The 21,312-nt window shown below is 40.4% G+C and overlaps 1 protein-coding gene across 1 annotated transcript in view; it reads left to right on the forward strand.

Moving 5' to 3' along the window:
* Positions 1-1,826: 1,826 nt before the first annotated feature.
* LOC115090760 (myosin-3) overlaps positions 1,827-21,312 on the forward strand; it is a 76,539-nt gene continuing 57,053 nt past the window's right edge. The window contains exons 1-7 of the mRNA XM_029600248.1: positions 1,827-1,958; positions 6,962-7,173; positions 11,261-11,404; positions 11,496-11,652; positions 13,927-13,954; positions 14,047-14,161; positions 20,101-20,193. Of these exons, the coding sequence (XP_029456108.1) occupies positions 6,970-7,173; positions 11,261-11,404; positions 11,496-11,652; positions 13,927-13,954; positions 14,047-14,161; positions 20,101-20,193 (741 nt within the window). The 5' untranslated portion in view covers positions 1,827-1,958; positions 6,962-6,969. The remainder of the gene's footprint in view (positions 1,959-6,961; positions 7,174-11,260; positions 11,405-11,495; positions 11,653-13,926; positions 13,955-14,046; positions 14,162-20,100; positions 20,194-21,312) is intronic.

Below are 21,312 nucleotides of genomic sequence, written 5' to 3' on the forward strand. Positions count from 1 at the left end.
ACAGACCATGGCTGCACACAGAGAACAGGGTATCATTGGGTGCAGCCATGTTTTATAATGTCCATTCAACTGTCACCCTTGGAGGCTCCTCAGGCAGCTGTTGCTGACAGCATTATCTATATTTGTTCAGTTCTCATCCCTGTACCGGCTTGCTGCAGCTGGACCTCACTTGAAATGCAATTTAAGAATATGTACGCCAGAGGTTTTTCTATCATGATCCTGGAAGGCTTTCATCTCTATAAATAAATACAAATATGACATTTTCCAAAAAGGTTAGAAAGAATGATCTCTTCTTAGAAATGAAAATACTATTATTTTGAGTCTTTTCTTCCTCTGAATAATTACAATTCTAAAAAATAAAATAAAATTAACTGAATTTAAAACAGCATCCAGAAGAGAATGAGTTGTATTCTAACAATCGAATGTTCACTAGCATTTAAAATCCATGCTATGTGAAATTAAATCCACAACAACTGCAAAGTCCCTCTGCAGAGCCACTATGAGCAGAACAAAAGTGAATCCTGTTAAGAATGCAAACTTGTCTCTTAGGTAAGAAGATGCTCAGGTGCTCCTTCCTGTCTGCTGCAAGAAGAGAACCTGGCCATACAGCCGTCTGCTTTTCTTATTTGCTCAGACAATCTGTGTTCTGTAACATTTGCTCCAATTGCAGAAAAGTTTTATTTTGCCCTCTGTTGTATGCTATAGTCTAGCGTAATACGCATTTGGCGGAGGAGGGTATCTAATTTCAGGATTTGGGAGTCAGAAGAACATTATACGTACACCTTGACAGATTACTGAAACTAGAAAGATACTATGTAGTAATTTCTATATATAAATTTTAGGACAAAAATGTTAGCAGGGGAATGATGATGAATCTTAAGTGTCAGTTGGCTTTGCTTACCAAATATAGAGAAGGGCTGTACAGTGGGAGGATCTGAGCCTTTATAAAAACATACACACATTGTGTACTGGTGTCTCTTCGCATTTTGAGGTAAGCTCTTATTCATTTCTTGCTTTGCTCCTATCAGGTTTTAAAAACATTTTTACCATCATCTCCATTACATTTAGTCTGAAAAACCAACAGCAGGTAAGCTTCAGCTCCACTTCCTGCAGCTTTATTATTCTTGCTAGCATACTATGATCTATGCATGATATAGCTTGTACTTCAAACCTGGATTTTAAGACTTGTCCTGTTTTATTCTAAAAAAGTATACATAGCAAATTATTATGAAATGTATGCTATCTTGCAAATGATATGTACATACTGAAAAATTGCAAGCAATAAGAACATTTAAACAGTATGCAACTAGAGGAGCATTTCTGCTATCATTCCAAAAATATACAATCCTAGTGAAATTCCAGCAGCGCTACAGGACAGTTCTGCTGCCATGCAAATTATAGGCATGTTTGCTATTACACAAATAAGATGCAACTCTAATAACATATCCACTATTATGAATAACATTAAATCATATGAACACTTTGTTGCCATGCAAACCATGTGCAGCTTTAGGAATATTTCTGTTAATATGTGGAAAACACCCAACTATTACAAGATTTCTATTATTCTGAAAACATGCTGCAACAGGGGTTGCAATGGATGAGACAGTGAAAGGGACACAATGACATGAAGGACAATGATGCCTCATCCTCCAACTCTGGTGTACCACTGTTAGAAAGGGCCCATTGCCCTTGTGCCTAGCCTACAATGTTTTGTTATGCAGCAAACAGAGGCAATTATAAAAAACACTTCTGTTAACCCTGCAAATAATTTGCAATTCTAGCATCACTTTTGTTATCCTAGAGCATGCAACATTTCTACAATCACACAAATAATATGCACCTCTAGCATTAGCAACTTGTCTTTGTTAGTGAGATTGTTTTAATGCCAAACTTAATTTTGCAGGTGGTGCCTTCTTTCAGTTGAGTTTTTCATCTACTGGTGGGTGATCAATAAGGTAAGGATCTGTAGAACCAAGGGAAATGCTTGTTAGAAGAAAACAAGTACTGTGCCTTATTTGTGCCCTCTGCTCAGGGAGTTTTCAGAAACTTTGGCTCATTATTTCTGCTGTTACCAAATCTCTTTTTCCCCATTCCTTCATTCCCACATGCCCTGGAGTTTTGTGTTGCTCAATAGATTTGAGCTGCATCAAAGCATAAGATTTTCCTGGTGTCTGACCTTCAAGTCTTTTCTTAGGTCATGTGGCTTCTCTATAAATTGAGAGACCTCTGTGGTGCTGGCAGTGCAAGCAACCCAGGCTGCTACAGCAGCATCTGGTGACCAATAATAATTGCTGTGATGCCTTCAGCATCTGGAGGAAGCTGTGCAACCTCCCTGTACAAACGGAGCAAACGTTTGTGAGGATGCTGTCAAAAAATAGATGTTGCAACATGCCTTGTTTAATTTTTTTAAAATGTTTTTATCCAATAGCATTGACCAACTAAATCCATTTATATGGGCTTTTTGGTTCTCTAACCCCATCTCAATAGTCTGCTAAAGTTGAGCAACAAGATTCAAAATATACTGGGATGGGAATCAGAAAATCAGAACAAGGACCAAAATACATTGTACTAGGAATAGGAAAACCCAGAAAAACCTATTTGCTCTACAGCATGGTCCAGGGCTTCTCAAACTTGCCTTGGGGATCCCACAACCAGTCAGGTTTTCAGGATATCCAGAATGAATATGCATGAGATAAATTTGCATACATAAGAAACCTACTATATGTAAATTTATCTCATGCAACCATATTCATTTTGGATATCCTGAAAACCTGACAGGCTGTGATGTCCCTAGGAAAGATTTGGGAAGCGCTGTTGTAGTCACAAATAATAAACAATATAGACATTGAAATTTGCTGAGATCCTTCCAGAACATGATTGGCCTAACATTTGTGAGGCAATGAAGAAATCTTCTATTTATGTTAATTACAAAGAAACACAATACAAATTTTTCTGTCAATCATATTTAACCTCTTCTAAAATGCCCATGGTTTGGCCAGCATTGCAGGATTCTTGTAATCAGCATTGTAGATAAAGACACTTTTAGCTCTATGTGATGGGAATGCTCAAATGTAAAACTTTTAAAGAAAAACCTCTTGATGACAATTCAGGAAATCTCGGTAATCTCCTATCCTGCAGAGTACAGCTTTGCTTTGCTGGATACCTTGCGTCCTGTGGCCATTGATTCCTGTTCACTATGTACTGCTGGTGGCTTGTCTAGAGAAGTCTTATCAGTTCTGCATGTGCCAAATGATTTGAGAAAATGAGCCCAACCAAAAAGTTAAGCACCCTCAATCATAGATTATGGGCAAAAGGTTTGAAAGCTTAGGGCGAGAGGACCTGATCTAAAAGTTATGCCCTTAATGAATTTTCATAAAATAGGTTTTCTGCATTAGAAAGTTACATGTTAACACCTGCTAAGTCGGCGTTTCAGAGGTATAGTTTCATTTTGGATGCACAGATGTCATTTTGAGAAAGTTAGATGGTTAATGTAATGCCATTTTTGCATCTAACTCTGCATCATGTTTTCAAGCCTGTAAATGAGAAGTTGTTTTGTCTGGGAGAAGGTTTTTTTTGTTTTTTTTTTTAATTAAGATAAATATCTAGCTTTATTTTGCATTCACTTAAAAATATTTGATTTGTTATTACCATAGGTTTGAAATATATTTTTTGAATTCTACAAGTGACTTATTAATTCCCACACAGCTTTCGTTGTGACCATGCAGGCATTCTAAATGATTTGCATTTTGTGCTTTATTTTTTGCCTTATCAAAGATTTTTCTTGATTCTGAACAGAACGTTTTGTTTGCCATGAGTCTTTTATCCATTCTTTGCTTTCCACATTCCTTACTATGTTAAGATTGCTATGAAATCAACCACAAATTTTGTTATAGTTTTCTACATTTTCTATCTTAATGTAGCAGATAAGTATTTCTATATTTTTTCCCTTCTCCCCACTCCCACCCCCCCGCCAAGAAAAAAGTAGATGGCTACCTTTTTTGAAATTTCTCTTTATAGATGTTTAAGAATTGACAAAGGGCATGAATGCACATTTTCATTACACTGGATGATGTCAAACGCTGAAAATGAACTTTTATGCATCTAAAATGCTGTGCCTAAGGAGCTGATCCATCAAGGTTTTTTCATGCAACATGGGAAATAAAACCTCAGCGAATCAGGCCCCGAAGGGTGGAACACTTGCACCAAGATTAGGCTCCTGTTAGGTTCTGGAAATTCTCTTAAAATTTGTATGCGCCTAATATTTTGAGAGCAGGAGTTTTTCCACAGGTAAATGGGTGTTTCTCTATGCAAACACAACCTTGGAAAAGTTCCCCTCCCCCTCTCACCGGTGCAGGGGAAGGCAGCGTGTGGAACTGTTCCTCAGGGGAAGAGAGCTGGGGGTGTCACTGGCACCTTTCCTGCATAGTATATGTGAGGGAATTTATTTTTAACTCCCCATGCGGGGAGGATTGCACCCAGGATCCCCACCAGGGTAGATATTTTGAAAAGAGAAGTTCCCTGGGGAGCTCAGAAAATTAGTGTGCAGGCCAGTGAGCACAGGACACCCTAGGGGTGGTGTAAAAAGTTGTGCAACTCCAACTCTCGAAAATTTCCCCTTATCGTTTAATGAAAACAATTTTTTTTGTCAATCACTTACGATCCTGTACGGAAGTGAAAAATTATTTATTTAAAATTTTTGTTCATCAAATGATATGAATACAACATCTCAGGGTGGTCGAGTTTCTGACTCCGTTGCAGATATACTTAATTTGAGTACTTTGTTTTTGGTTTTCAGTTTCTCTTTTGTTTTGAGTGTGGCTCATTTCCAGAAAATCTGGCCATAAGGCTCTTGAAAATTCCTGCCAGCCTTAGGTAAAATACTGCTGGAAAAGGGCCGGCTTTGTGGTTCAGCAAGTTGCCACTGTGGTCGTCAGTCAGCAGTGATGATGAGTGCGAGAGGCCTGCAATTTTACAGTGTCCTAGTGCCCCCAGGAGGTCTGTGTGTTGGATCTGTTTAAAAGGATCACATCTATTTGTGCTTCTTTGACGCAGCTGATAGGCATCCTCCTCTCTTTTCTCACAATAAACAGCTGCCTTTCAAAAAAATGCCAAGAGGAGTGAGTAATAACAGTCACTGTTCTGCCTCCAGACGTATCAATTTCTTTTTCTTTGACATGGTTATTACTATACTATTTACTACTATATATCACTTTTAAAATGCTACTAGACACATGCAGCGCTTTACAGACACCCATAAGAGACAGTCCCTGCTCCATGGAGCTTACAATCTAGTCCGGACAAACATACATGACAAATAAGAGTCTGTGGGAAGTGTATTTATTGTAGAGAAGTTTTTAGGATTTAAACGCAATTTCAAAGAAGGTGAGATTTTAGGCTGGATTTGAATATGGCCAGAGAGGGAGTATGACACACTGCTTCAGGAAGTCTGTTCCAGGTACATGGCACAGAAAGGTGGAAAGGGGGTGGCGAAGAAGAACACAGATAAGAGAAACTCGCCTGATGAATGGAGTTCATAAGGAAGGATGTAGGGAGAGAGAAGACAGATAAGATGCAGCAGAGTGAATGCATTTATAGGCAAGTAAGAGAAGCTTGAACCGTATGCAGACGTGCACAGGGAGCTAAGGTAGCAACTTGAGAGAAGAGGAGTTCCATGGTTACAGCAACAATGAAGAAAGATAAGTCATGCAGCTGAATTTTGAATAGCTTGCAACAGAGAAAGACAGTTACAGAGTGAGGCCCACAAAGAGCAAGTTGCAGTAGTCTAAGTGGGAGGTGATAAGAGAGTGGATGACTGTTTTGGTATCGTGTCTGATGTCATGCATGCCAGTAGAGATGTGAAAAAGTTAGAGAAGGCAGGGTTTTCTATATTTTAGCACTCATTCCTGTTGTAGGTGAATGATTGTGATGGTCAAGTGACATCTATAAATCCAGTCTCCTCAGTGTAAGGGCATGACTGCAAGAGCTGCTGTGTGTGGGGTCCTGCAGGAAATGAGTTCTCCTGTGGGGCAGATGAGATTCCATTTCCCATTGGCCCTACCCTTACTATACTGTATTGAGGTGCTAAAGGGTGTTGCGAGACGTTAAAACCACTTCAGAGATTGACTAGTGAATGATGTGTGCAAGGGAAGGGTGTGTTTTCCCAGGGTGCTGCTAACAATGCACTTTAATGAGAAAGACAGCTCTGATTCACTAAAGAAGAAAGATTTTAAAGATGGGAAAAAGTGGTTTTTAACTTTTTGACACACGTTGACCTTAATTGCCAGTAGTTCATGTTTTGTAACTTGCAAAGCCATTACTGAGTTTTCCTGGGCAACTGCAGAAACTTTTCTCTGTTTCTGGCAGCTGATTTTTTGCCGTTATTTCCTACAGAGCTAGGTCAAACACATTTTGGCGAGAATTCTATAAAGCATGGGCCAGTACTTTTTGCTTCTTCTCCTGATTTTGCATTGATGTCATTTGTTGAGCCTGCTCTGTGCATTTGCCCTACCTTTTTCTAGGGGGATACTGATGTCACAGAAATGACAAACATTTAAAAAAGAATAATGAGGCTTATGCATCTCTTAATAAGACTGATAATGCATTCTACAGTTCTGAGTTGAGTCAGCTCCTTAAGTCCTATCATCTTGACCTAGCCACTTCTATTCGGCCTCCCAAATCTGACTAGTTAAATCTCAGGATAGCATTTAAAATATCCTGCAAATCTTCTCAAATAGCTTATCATTGTGGCCTCTAAATGGGTTAATCATCACTTTTGCTCTTTTTCTTTTAAAGTACTCATAAAAAGTAAGTGCTCAGAAAAGAAAAATATGACAAGGATGAGAATGTATTTAAAGGGGATTTAGAAAACCAGAAGACCCAGAATGGCACACATCCTTACTATAGACGGGCAGGCCCACAGTTTTGATGACATAAACTAACTTAAGTATTTCTTTCTTAGTCGCAAACATGAGCAGAGACACTGAGATGGAAATTTTTGGCGTGGCCGCCCCATATCTCCGGAAGAGTGAGAAGGAAAGAATAGAGTCTCAGAATCAACCCTTTGATGCCAAGACGTATTGCTTTGTAGCTGATCCCAAGACAGAATACATCCAGGGAAAAATCAAGGGCACTGAAGGAGGAAAAACAGTAGTGGAAACAGAGGATAAACGGGTAAGCACAGTTTTTGTGGCAACTTACATTTATATTCAGGGTTCTGGTCAGTGCTGTAGTCCAGAAGTGAATTTTCTGGGGATCTGAAGGTTAATATGGATAGGCACTGTGGCCAGTCCCACACCCCACCCTGCCCCTTTCCCCATCCTTTGTGAATCTTCACGACAAATTTGTGGCAACATTATGTATGCCCTGTCCTTCACTGTCTCCTTGACCTCTGTCTGCTGTTTCTCATGTTCCCTCTATGGTAAAGGCAGCTGCATATTTTACAGTGTATAAGTTGCACCCTCTATAAATTGCCATTTTGATGAAAAAGTTGGTAGATAAGTTGCACCTTTTGATAAGACGCACCTATATGTACAGAGAAGTTAACAGCACGGGCTGAGAGAGAGATTGTGACAGTATATAAGTTGCAGTCACTGAAATCGCTTATACTCCGAAAAATACGGTACTTTATGTATGAATTAATCTTAGGAAGCTGAAGAACAATTATGTAAATATGCTTCCACCTATCCCAGGCATTCCTGAACTTTAAAGGGACTGAGAGGAGAAAGATAAATAATTACTTGCCAGAAGCAAAAACTTTGATGGCTTCAAACATTTACATGTCTAGCCTGATGGTAGTTGTATTCATTTATTTCAGATTTATAGATCGCCTATCAACCTTGCTAAGCAGTTTATAACCAAACATCCATAATTTATCAGATAAAACAGTCAAGACAGATCAAACATTAAATCAATAAAACATATAAGACAGAAACTCAAAACAATAAACTAAATCTTCAAACAGAATAAAAGGTAAAAATAAAAAATAATAAAACAAAATCATAAAAGCTGCAATTCTTTCCTCCAGATAACTCAAAGCGGACTCTAGCCATGACTACTCACAGATCAGCAATAAAATTTACAATAGTTGTCATCATTACCAGTTTAAAATATCTTGTATTAAGAATCATGCAATTATAGGCTCTCATATCCTATTACATTGAACGCCTGCTTAAAAAGAAATGGTTTAAAAAGTTTCCTGAATCTCAATAAGGAACTCTTTTCCTTACTTCCTAATGGTAGTATGTTTCACAGAGCTGGTCCCTGGACATAGAACAGGTGTCATGAGATTCGTCAAGCCAAAACTGTCTGAAAGATGGGGACATCGAGGAGATGCTGAGAGGTGGCTCTTAGAGGCCTTGAGGGTTGATAAAGCTTCAAAGCTGCATTAGAACTAAAAGATGTCAGGCCGTGAAACCCTTTTAAGACCAGTAGTAAAATATTAAACTTTATCCACGACTCAATAGGTAGTCAGTGGTATTTCACCAAAACAAGAGAAATATATTGACACATCAGGTCCTAGACACTACTCATGCTGCAGAGTTTTGGACATATTGATATGCACACATAGTGAAGTTTGTGGCAGCTTTAAGTAAAGAGCATTACAGTAACCTAACAATGAGACTACTAAAGAATGTACTACCGTCTTCAAATCATTTTCATTTTTAAAAGGCCATACATAACTTGAAGAAGGCATATTTAACAACCTTGTTAATTTGCGAATGAATGGAAAGAGTTGAATTCATAATAATGCCAAGACTTTGGGCCTGTTCAGTTATCGGGATATGAATTCCTTCAACAGATAAGTGTTTAGGAAATCTGTCAGAAGGGAATCTTGCAAGATATGAAATCTCATTTTTTCCCAAATTCAACGATTGTTTGTCAACCAGCTTCTTAAGGTTAACAGAAACGAGTGATCATGTCTAGGGCTTCACTCAAAGAGTTTTTAATAAGTATATAGAACTGGATATCATCTGCAAAGATACAATAATCAATATTGAGACCCAAGAAGACTTTACAGATTGGAGTGATATAAATGTTAAAAATGGAAGCCAAAAGTGAGGCTTCATGAGGCATTCCAGTCTTCATATCAAACAAGGTGGATTTTAGGTCATAAATATCTATTCGCTGGGACAGTCCCTCCAAAAAGTACTCAAACCACTTTAAAACAGTGTTACCAATTCACTAAATATTTTTAGTAATAGCTTGTGATCAACCTTATGGAAGCAGCATCAAATGTTGCTGTAAGGTCAAGCAAAACAAGAAAGAATTGTGATCCACTATCAAACCCTCTGTATTTCTGTAGGTCTAAAACAGAATAATCATCCAAAATTTCTCTAGTACTTTTGAGAGAAACAGGAGGTTTGAGATAGTACTGGCCGCACTAATGCTGACTTAAGTGGAATGGGGACATGATCTTCCCTTAGTGAAAAATTTACCAGGGTTTTCACATACTTAGCCAGTTTTGGCCTTAAGCATTTTATAGAGGCTTCAAACACTCATTCATAGTACAAAAATTAGTTTTCAAATTTCCCAAGATTTCACTCACTTCTTCCAAAGAAACATCTTGGAAGGCATCCCATAGTATGAGGGGTTCAACATCATTAGCTAATATTATTACCAGGAAATTGAGAAGAGAGCATCACAATCTTTTTGATGAAAAATTGATGAATAATATCAGGATTTAATTTATTATGTGGAAATTTATTTTCGACATTTGAGGATGTTTACAATATGAAACAGCTCTCTAGTGTGATTTGGAGCAGATTGGATTTGGGTAGTTAAAAATGTACATTTAAAGTTATCTGCTTTGGCTCTATAGCCTTGGAGTTTGACTAAAAATTCTTCTCAATCACTTTGAGATTTAGTTTTTCACCAGCAACCTCATCTGTTTAACTGGAATCAGTTCAGGATTATATCAGAGAGCTTTGTGTGATCAATTATTGGTAAGACAGTGTAAAGGGGCAATTCTATCCAAAGATAAGTGCAAAGTCTGTTTCCAATGGACAATGGCCTCATTGGCACAAAACACATTTACCTCTTCAATCATAGGAAGAGGGTATCTCACTTACATTTATATACTGTGAGATTTTGTGTTCAAGACTGCCTTTTTTCAGTAACATACATAGCCTCCAATTTAATTAAAAAATGATCAGGCCGAGGGACCATCATGCATTTGGTTTAAAAGTCTCTCATGACCTGAGAGGCACTTTGAACTAATGCAAAATCTAAAGTGTGGCTGAGCCTGTGAGCAGCCTGATTAATTATTTGCACCCTGCCTAAAACTTCCATAGAATTTAGAACTAATTCACAACTTTCTGAAAGTGAAAGTACATCAACATGTACATTAAAATCTCCCAGCACCATCATGTTTTGATTATCTGCATCAATAGAAGATTTGATATTGAGAATGGCAATAGGACAATAGTTTAAAACAGTAAGAGGCGCATAAGTAGGACAAATCCCCCAGAAGAAATTAGAAATTGCAAGTATTTCAGTTTGAGAATGACAATCTAGATGCACCCTAGATAAATTAAGAGATTTTTTTTGGTTATAATCAGAAGTCCTCTCCCTCGTCTCATGGGCCTGGCTTGAGTAAAGTAGTGTTTCCTATTCAAATTAGCCTCCTTAAAGGTGCAGGGAATCATGTACAGGGCAGTGATTCCAATACTTCCAGACCGTTTATCTCCTGCACCTTTAAAGGACTGACTCAGATGGAACATGACCCTACTGCTAGGGGTAGGCGCCTGAGTCAAACATTTTGGGGCACAGGCCCCAGAGGCTCACCCGTGGCTATGCCTCTGGTTCAGGTTTATGTGATGCCATGGATTCAGGTCACAGGGATCTGCTAAACCAATTACAGTTTTTAATATCTAGTATATTGCATTCTGGAACGTGTAGTTTTTTTTAATTAGAGGTGGGGTAAGCTGTTTGACATTTGTGCTTCAGTTTCAAGCACTTTGAGTGGAAACTGATGTGAATTCCATATATTATTTAAAATTTAGTTATACTACACATTAGTGCTCTTTCCTTAGGGTATTAATTTATGAGCACTTTACATAAAAGGTGTATTGCCTGAAATCTAGGTGTTTCTATGTATCTATATCTATTTCTCTTTCCCTCTCATGAATATAGTGGTATAGGAAGCTATAGGTCATCTGATCTTTATATCTAGTTGATTGTTCTTTGATGTGCTCTGTGTGTGTATATAATTATTCTAAGTAAGACAAATATTCATCATATGCCTTTTTACCTACCACAGACAATCAATGCTAAGCCTGAGGATGTTTATCCAATGAACCCGCCAAAGTTTGATAAAATTGAGGACATGGCAATGTTGACTCACCTGCATGAGCCTGCAGTCCTGTACAACTTGAAGGACCGCTACAGAGCCTGGATGATCTATGTGAGTACCTTTACAACACAAGAAGGCATATTCAGTTCTGGTGTGCAAAAGAATCTAATGGCTTTCTGTCTGTCTATTCTTCTTCCTACAGACATACTCAGGCCTCTTCTGTGTCACTGTTAACCCCTACAAGTGGCTGCCAGTGTACAACCCGGAGGTAGTCGGTGGATACAGAGGCAAGAAACGCCAGGAGGCTCCACCCCACATCTTCTCCATCTCTGACAATGCCTACCAGTTCATGTTAACGGGTGAGTCTTTCATAAGTGACATCATAGTCTGAAGTGAAACAGCATACAGAGCCCAGTAAAGCTACTGAAACAGAACACTGTTGCTATGGACTTAGTGCTGGATGTTCCTTAGTGATGTGCTGTAGGGGTGTGCATTCGGATTGACCGCATTAGTAAAACGCAACTCATATTTTTTTTTTACTTAAAAAATTGATTCGACATAAACGATCGGATTTCCCACATATCGAACATAGATATGTTCGATATGTGGGAAATCGCGATTGTTGAGCCAAAATAAAAATATAACCCCCTCACCCTCCTTAATCCCCCCCCCCCCTGACTTACCACAACTCCCTGGTGATGGAGCGAGGAGTGAGGACGCCATTTCTGCAATCCTTGGCGAGAAGCATGTGACGTCGGCGGCACGTCGAGTGACGCCGGCGTCACGTGATTCCCGGCTCGTTCGCGCCGGACGGCTCGTTCGGCCCAAAAAGAACTTTTGGCCAGCTTGGGGGGGCCTCCTGACCCCCTCAAGCTGGCCAAAAGTTCTTTTTGGGCCGAACGAGCCGTCCGGCGCGAACGAGCCGGGAATCACGTGGCGCCGCGTCACTCAGACGCGACGTCACGTGATTCCCGGCAAGTTCGCGCCGGACGGCTCGTTCGGCGCGAACAAGCCAGGAATCACGTGACGCCGACGTCACGTGATTCCCGGCAAGTTCGCGCCGGACGGCTCGTTCGGCCCAAAAAGAACTTTTGGCCAGCTTGAGGGGGTCAGGAGGCCCCCCCAAGCTGGCCAAAAGTTCTTTTTGGGCCGAACGAGCCGTCCGGCGCGAACTTGCCGGGAATCACGTGACGCCGCGTCACTCGACGTGCCGCCGACGTCACATGCTTCTCGCCAAGGATTGCAGAAATGACGTCCTCACTCCTCGCTCGATCACCAGGGAGTTGTGGTAAGTCTGGGGGGGGGGATTAAGGAGGGTGAGGGGGTTTAATTTTTTTTTTTGCACATATGTACATATACCCAACTCATTGGATTTTTTTTATGTCCATATTGGCCGCAAGTGGGACCCCCTTTCGGACATAAAAAATATGAACATAAAATTTTGCTCTGCACATCCCTAATGTGCTGCCAATTTCTTATTGAAGTCAGCTCCACTCAATGTGATAATCTTGGTTTCTATAAAACTTTAAGAAGGGGCTCTTGGGAGCCCCCATGGAGCCATCCAGCACATCACTAATGTTCTTCAAGACCTATCCTAATCTCATTGGCTCTTTAAATAGTGCTTTGCTGAATTATAGCCTTTTCTCCCTCTTTTACAATCCCTAGCCCACTCAACAGTATTGTGCAGTCAACAAACATGCACACACACATAAACTTGTACAGTTTGCATTGTCCACCGTTGTGAAGGTTTTACTGATGCGACGTATATAAAAAACTAATAAACTAGAAACTAAACTAGAACTAGAAATAAGAAGTTTGCACAATATATCTCATTTGAAAAAGGGTGAGAAAGAGGATTAGAGACAATGTAGGTAGAGAAAGCAGAGGGTATAGCTGGAAGGAGGGGCACAGTCTGGAAGGAGCTCCGAGCTCTACCTCCTTATTTGCTGCTGTTGCAGCCTCTTTTCCTCATCACATCATTCTTAAAACAGAAGAAGGCATTAGGGCCAGGTCTAGGCTCAGTGGCAGTGGTGATCGCAGTCAGTGACCATGGAGCCTGAGCTAGCTGTTATGCACTCACATGGTTTCCTTTCAAATAAGGAAAACCCATTCATGAGAAGGGGTGAAGCCTGTGAGTGTGTGCTGACTCAGGGCCCATGCTCATCAACTACCTACTGCCACAAGACCCAGGACTGGCCCCAGTAGCTTCTCCCACTTCAAAGAGTTTCAAGGTGAGCAGAGACCATAGCAGCAGGAAGGAAAGGGCTGGGAAGGACCATCAGGGGAATAAAGAGGGGTGAAAGGAAGCACAAAAGCCTAATGGGGCATGGAGGAGCAAGCAAGCAAATAGAGCCCTGGGTGCAAAACATATCTAATTATACCAGTGGAAAGAAAGAAAAGATTTAGGCAAAGGGGAGAGAACAGAAAACAAAAGAGCAAGAGAGGAAAAAGGAACAGAAAGGCAGATAAGAGAGCATGAAAGAGGAGTAAGAAGAAAGAAAATTAGAGGTAGTAGAGCAGAATTTGATAGGATTTTGTAGATGTCACAAATTCTATCTTCAACCTAGGAAAGGCAGGTAACTTACTGAGTGCCATAAGCCAGTTCTAAATCCCTCTCTTGTTTACTTGAACAGATCGTGAGAACCAATCTATCCTGATCACGTGAGTGGAATGCACAACTCTCAGATTTATTCTCGTTTATCAGTAGACACACACATGTTCTTCAGTGTACTGCTCTGTTTTTTTCTTGGCAGTGGAGAATCTGGTGCTGGGAAGACTGTGAACACGAAACGGGTCATCCAGTATTTTGCAACAATTGCAGCTATGGGTGACGTGACCAAGAAGAAGGAGGCAGCTGTTTCATCTAAGGTAAAGTAGGTCTTTCCATAAGGAGGAGAGACTTCATCTGGCTTTTTTTCCCTGATCGATGATAGTCTTTTGAAGTTTGGTGCCCAAAACTGTATACCAGTAGTTCACAACCTAGGGACCGTGGGCCACTAGGGGTCTCCAAGACCATCAGAGGGAGGCCACCAAAGTACAGGGAGGCAACCAAAGTACAACTACTGAGAAATAGAGCTGGTTGTCCTCATCGTTAAGGAGTTTGTTTTAAAGCTCCTGCTGCCTAATCTCAGTGCCTTAATGCCATGCAAAAGACAGGATGATTGCAGTCTCAAGAAGCCCAAGCTGGCATGGATGAGAAGAATGCAGCTGATTGCCACCAGGATGAGTCTGAAGCTGCACCGAGAGGAGAAGTGCGCTGCGACCAGTACCTTCAGCAGCTGCTGTTCCACATGACCAGAGGCAGTAACAAGCAGGATGAACTTGAGCTGTCCTCCTGGCCTGACAGAAAAATCAGCTACATTGAGGGAGTAGTATGGCCATAGTGGTGGTAGAGGGAAAGAGGGGAGGAGGGGAGGAAGACATGGGGACAGCACTCAGAACGGGGTGGAGAAGAGGTTTCAGGGAGCCAAGGGCAGGAGGGAAAGCATAGGAGTGAAAGCACTTGGAAAGAGCCAAAAGAGGGAGAAGGTTAGGAGGGAGTACTATAAACTGCTTGGCACCTTATAAGGGTTCCATAAAGATGCTGCTACAATCTATTGTTTTACTGAGTTGTTTGTATTTATATGAGTTCCTTGACGAGTTACTATAACCTATTGTTGTGCTAAGATGTTTGTATTCTCATATAATTACTCATGTGCTGATTTTATGGTGATGTGTTATATTCTTAGCTTCGTTGCTGACTTATTTCAAGTTTAGTTCCGTTCTACATTTTACCTTGTTTAGGCAGTGTCAATAATGAATGTCAAAATGAGTTCTTACTGAAGTCTCTTTCAGTCTAGAACTGTTAAGGTTACGTTTCCCATATATTGTACCCCATCTTGGGCTAATTTTTTCTTATTCAAAAAAGTAGGTAATAAATCCAAATAACTAAAAGAATACTTGAGATGGGGGCCATTGGGAGAGGGAAGGAGGAAGAGAACAGAAGGCAAGGCACTCAGGAAGAGGCTGAGGGGAAGGAAGGAGGAAGAGAACAGAAGGCAAGGCACTCAGGAAGAGGCTGAGGGGAGGGAAGAGGCACTTGGAAAGGGGCCATGGGGAGGGGCAGCACTCATGAAGGGGCCATAGAAGGAGTGCAGGATGGAAAGTACTTGGGAAGGGGCCTTGAGGGGAGGACCAGGGAAGGGGGCACAGGATGGAGAAGACAGAAGGAAAGGCATTTCTCACTAAACCACCCTCTCCCACAGCCTCATCCAGGCACCATCAACACCTTCAGGAATTTCCAGACTGTCGACCTTTGTATCCTTTCCATTACTGTTTCATCTCTCAACTTTCCTCCACGACAATGTCTGGGTCAGTTAACAAAGCAGTTTCTTATTATAACACTATATTCTCCTCTGCTTTAGACAACTTGCCTCTCCCCTTTATCTAAATTGTAAGGTACACCAAATTCCAGCCTTGGTTCATCCCTAGAATTTGTTTCCTGCATTCTGTGCCCACTCTGCAGAACATCTCTGGCTATAATCCCATGCCAATGCAGACTTCATACTTTTCAAATTTATGCTGATTCCCTTCCAGTCTTCTATTGCACTTGCCAAGCAAGACTACTGCATCCATCTGACAAACTCTTGAATCCAGCCCTCGCTGTCTCTTTGCCACACTCAATTTCCTCCTCAAATTTCCTTTGCCTTCCTTCCCCCCCCCCCCCACCCCTGCTCAGACTATGGCTTACGTCCATGACAAGATTCACTAAATTAGTCTTGAGTTCTCAACCTGGTCACCCTTCCTCCCTCCTTCCATTTCCTTTCTCTACCCTTCCCCTGACCTCCGCAACTTTTTCCTCCTTTTCTGAAGTCACAGTGGAAGAAACTGCCAATCTTCTCTTCTCCTCCAAACTCACTACTTGTTCCTCTGACTCCATTTCCACCCAGTTCGTCAGCTCTGTTTCCACTGCAGCCATCCCTTTCATTTGTCACATCCTCAGTCTATTACTTTCCACTGCTACTGTTCTTGCTACCTTCAAACATGCTGAGATCATATCACTACTCAAAAAACCCTCACTGAAACCTACCTGCCCTGCCAAATTATCATCCCATCTCCCTCCCCCCTTTTGCTTCCAAACCTCATGAATGTGCTGTTTACTGCCGCTATCTTGACTTTTTAATCTCAAGCCATTCATGATCCATTCCAGTCTGGTATTCGCCCTCTACATTCCACAGAAACAGCCCTTACCAAAGTCACCAATGACCTTGTTATGCCTCAAACCAAAGGCCTTTACTTAATCATCCTTCTTGACCAATGTGTTACTTTTGACACTATTGATCACCATCTATTCCTTGATACTCTGTCCTCACTTGTATTTTGGGATTTTGTCCTGTTTCAATTCTCTTCTTATCTCTCCCATCACACTTTTAGTGCTTCTTGTGGCGGATTCTCCTCCACTGGGCCCCCTTCTCAGTATATATCCTTGGTGCTCTGATTTCCTCTCATGGTTTTCAATTTCATCTTTATGCTGATGATTCCCAGATTTACCTCTCTACACCAGAAATTTTATCAGGAATCCAGTCCCAGATCTCAGCCTGCTTGTCTGACATTGCTGCCTTGATGTCCCACTGTCAACTTAAATTCAACATGGTCAAGACAGAGCTCTTTTATCTTTTTCCACAAGGTCACATCCCCTCTTCCTTTGTTCTGTTTTTGTGGTTAACACTGTAATCCTCCCAGTCCCCTAAGCCCGTAGCCTTGGAGTCAACTCTCTTTCTTTTCTCTACACATATCCAAAAAACTGCTAAAATGTGTTTATTTTTGTATTATCTGTAACATCACCAAAATCCATCCCTTCCTTTCTGGACACACTACCAGAACCCTTATCCACTCTCTCATCTCCTCCCACTCAGACCATTACTACCTGCTCCTCACAGGTCTCTTAGTGAGCCATCTCTCTCCACTTCAATCTATTCAAAGTTCATCTGCGCAACTAATCTTTCACCAAAGACGCTACATCCATATAACCCCTCTTCTCAAATCACTACATCGGTTCCCTATCTGCTTTTGCATACAGTTCAAGCTCTTCTTCTTAATCACCTACAAGAACCTTCACTGTGTAGCTCATCACTACCTCTTCTTTCTTATCTTTCTCTATATCCCTCCTTGTACACTCCACTCACCAGTCAAGTTTCTCCTATCTACTCCGTTCTCCTCTACCGCCAATGCCCGACTCCATGCTTTACACTTGACTGCACCATATGCTTGGAATAAGACTTCTTGAGCTGGTGCGTTCTGCTTCCTCCCTTGCTTTATTTAAATCCTGTCCAAAAAAAAACACTTTTTGAGGCTTTGTTTAAATCTTAACCCCTGATTGTCTTGCTTACATCCTCATTACTTTTAAATTTTCTCAATAAATGAAATTCCCAAAGTTCTTTTGCCCTATATATTAGTCTTGATTAGACTGTAAGCTCTATTGAGCAGGCATTGTCTCTTTTATATTTTTTGTACAGCATTGCATACATTAAGTAGTACTGTAGTAGTAAGCTATTAAGGAAGAGGCCAAGGGTGGAGACAAGCAGGGCAGGAGGGAAAGCTCTTGGGGAGGGAAACAGGCCATGGTGGAAGTGGGGAGTAGCACTCATGAAAGGGCCATGAGAGGAGGGCAGGCAGGAGAGAATAGTTTTTATCAGAAACCATTCCTTATTTTATATTAAGTTTTATACATTACAAATGATTCTGGAGTGTATATTATTATTACACATTAATCATTTTTCTGTATGGCATTTAACTGCCTGTAACAATTGAAGAGATTCATGTTGGGCTCTGAGAAATTTTGGGAAGTTGAAAAGGGGTCCATGCTCCCCAAATGTTTGGGAACCCCCTGCTATATACCATACTCTTTAATGAGCGCCCGGTATTAAATCAATTAAATAAATAAATGGTAAAATAATGTCCTCCTCTTTAAGCACAATTCCTCATTTAATGGTCCTTGGCATATTCATGACTTTGCAAGCAGAGATCTGACACTGAGCAATCTCGTTTATGTATGGACCATCTGTCCAGATCCTTTCATGCATATGTTCAAGGGCACTAATGTGCTTGCCTTTTATTGTAGGCTTCTTCTATCCCTCTGGACTTCTCCATTAGACCTCATCTGCCCGTGACCTGCCCAGTTTCCTAGGGTGTATTCAGAGTCTATGCTTTGCTGTTTTAACATTTTCCAATTTTGCTCCATCTCTATGATTCCTGCTTTGCTATACAGGGAATGCCACTACTGCTTCCTTTTATACCCAGCAGTACCGGTGGCCAAATAGAAGCCTGCTCCCTCTGGAGACATTACATATTACAATTCCCAGCTTTACAGTTCATTGACAAGTTTCTAGTTATCAAAAAAAAAACCAACAATTCCCCAGTTGTCTCTTAGTTTTCTTAAATTTTTGTTTTTTATTATATAAAATTTGTGGAACTTCATGAGTACAGTTTATTTATTTATTTTATTTTATTTAGGTTTTTTACTATACCGGCATTCATGAACAGATCACATCATGTAGGTTTACATTCGAACAGGGGGTGCATGTAACAATAAAACTATAAACTGGTGCATGAGGGTTGCAGTTACAATGAACAAGGTAATAGAAACTGGGAGAAGAAGAAGAGAGCAGTGTAGGTTAACATAAGTTAATTATTTACAATGCCAGGAGTTTGTATTTGGCACAAACTGTATTCCCCATCAGTCCAGCTTTGTGCCAATTACAAACTGTACTGATGAAGGTCCCACAAATGTTATATAATAAAAAAAAATAACAAAAATTTAAGAAAACTAAGAGACAACTGGGGAATAGTTGGGTTTTTTTGTATTTTTGTGATTTCCTCAGATTTCTGAGTTATTTGGGCTGATATTTGTTGATCTAAGTTTCTAGTTACATGGTAGCACAATCGGTTAATGCTTATGCAATCAAAAGGTTACAATGGGCTGTTAACTCAATCTTCAGACTACATTCTCTCCACTCACTTATTTTGCATAAAACTAGACACATTTTATGAATGTTTCAGTGTGAGGTGCAAATGCCTCTGGATAAGTCTTTCGAAAACTAGCTGGTCTGAGAACTTAGTGAAGCTATAGTTTTAATCTCACTCTGTATCTGTTGTGATCCCCCACAGCAGTACATTGAAGCACATTATGGCTACTGAAATTATAAATTCATCTTCTGTAAACCAAGCCACAGATACATCTGGGAAAATAAATACTTTTCATTTGTAAAATGATGGTGTAGCCTACTGCTATATTAGGCAGTAATTTTAATTAATTGGGCTTTATATAGTAAACACACATATTAATAGTGAGTAACATTGTTGTTCGATTAGGATATTTTCAAGTTACCCCCAGCTGCATAGGATGCAGGTTTGTGTTGTTTTGGTTGCGCATGGAATTCTACATTTATCTACAAAGTACATGGCATTTTAGATCAGTGTTTCTCAAGCTGGTCCTGGAGTATCCTCTAACTAGTCTGGTTTTCAAGATATTCACAGTGAATATGCATGAGACAGATTTACATGCAATGGAGGCAGTGCATGCAAACCTATCTCATGCATATTCATTGTGTATATCCAGAAAACTAGACTGGCTAGAAGTACTCCAGAACCAGCCTGAGAAACATGGTTCTAAGCCACTTTATAAATCTACAGTATACTCTTGATTTCTCTGTCAATGTGCATGGAGCTTTAGATTTTTTTCTCTGTAAAAGTGTGTGGTGTTCTAAAGGTCACTGTAAATTTGCATGAAGTTCTGGAGCTCTCTGTAACATATTTATGTGAATCTTTAGGGCACACTGGAGGATCAAATCATCCAGGCCAACCCACTATTGGAAGCCTTTGGGAATGCCAAGACCATTAGAAATGACAACTCCTCACGCTTTGTAAGTTTCATGTGTTTCCTTGAGTCTTATATCTACAGCTAATGATAAGGGAATGGAACAGCTCCCCAATGAGGAAAGACTAAAGAGGTTCAGACTTTTCAGCTTGGAGTAGAGACGGCTGAGGGGGGATATGATAGACGTGTTTAAAATCATGAGAGGTCTAGAACAGGTAGATGTGAATCGGTTACTCTTTCAGATAATACAAAGACTAGGGGGCACTCCATGAAATTAGCATGGGGCACATTTAAAACTAATGGGAGAAAATTCTTTTTACTCAACGCACAATTAAACTCTGGAATTTGTTGCCAGAGGATGTGGTTAGTGCATTTAGTGTAGCTGGGTTTAAAAAAAGGATTGGATAAGTTCTTGGAGGAGAAGTCCATTACCTGCTATTAAGTTCACTTAGAGAATAGCCACTGCCATTAGCAATGGTAACATGGAATAGACTTGGTTTTTGGGTACTTGCCAGGTTCTTATGACCTGGATTGGCCACTGTTGGAAACAGGATGCTGGACTTGATGGACCCGTGGTCTGACCCAGTATGGCATGTTTCTTATGTTCTTGGTAGGGTGGATGAGGTGGGGCAGGAAGTATAAAGGGTGAAATAATGAAGGCAGTAAGGGGATCCGGGGAGATGAACCTTCCACTCAGCTCTACAGTCCTTGCTTTGGAATCAGAAAGCTGTTTGCCCAGATCCCAAGATTCCTTCATGGTTATCTCTGGTTGTGAGCAAGAAGAACTGGATCTATTCTTGGCCTCTTGCTGGATACTTGTGACCAATATTGGCCACTGTCAGAGGATGCTCGGTTTGATGGACCCAGTACAGCATTTTTTGTGAGCCAATCAATAAATCACCAAACAGCCCCAAAAATACAATTACTCAAAGATCAAATGTAACAAAATCAACAAAAGTGCAAGATTTTGGTCATTAATTTCAACTATTTCAAAAGAGCATAACCACTTTATGTGCTAATGTTATATGTAGGACTGCCACTGTATCAGCTAATACTACATTTTGTATGCTGAAATTCAACTGGTCCACGGTTTTGAATTTTTTAAGTGAAATGCAAATAAAAATAAAAATAAGCAGCATTGCTTTTGAAAGTCACACATTGAAAA

The sequence above is a fragment of the Rhinatrema bivittatum genome, chromosome 4 (genome assembly GCF_901001135.1).
Source record: "Rhinatrema bivittatum chromosome 4, aRhiBiv1.1, whole genome shotgun sequence".
In the NCBI taxonomy this organism is placed as follows: Eukaryota; Metazoa; Chordata; class Amphibia; order Gymnophiona; family Rhinatrematidae; genus Rhinatrema; species Rhinatrema bivittatum.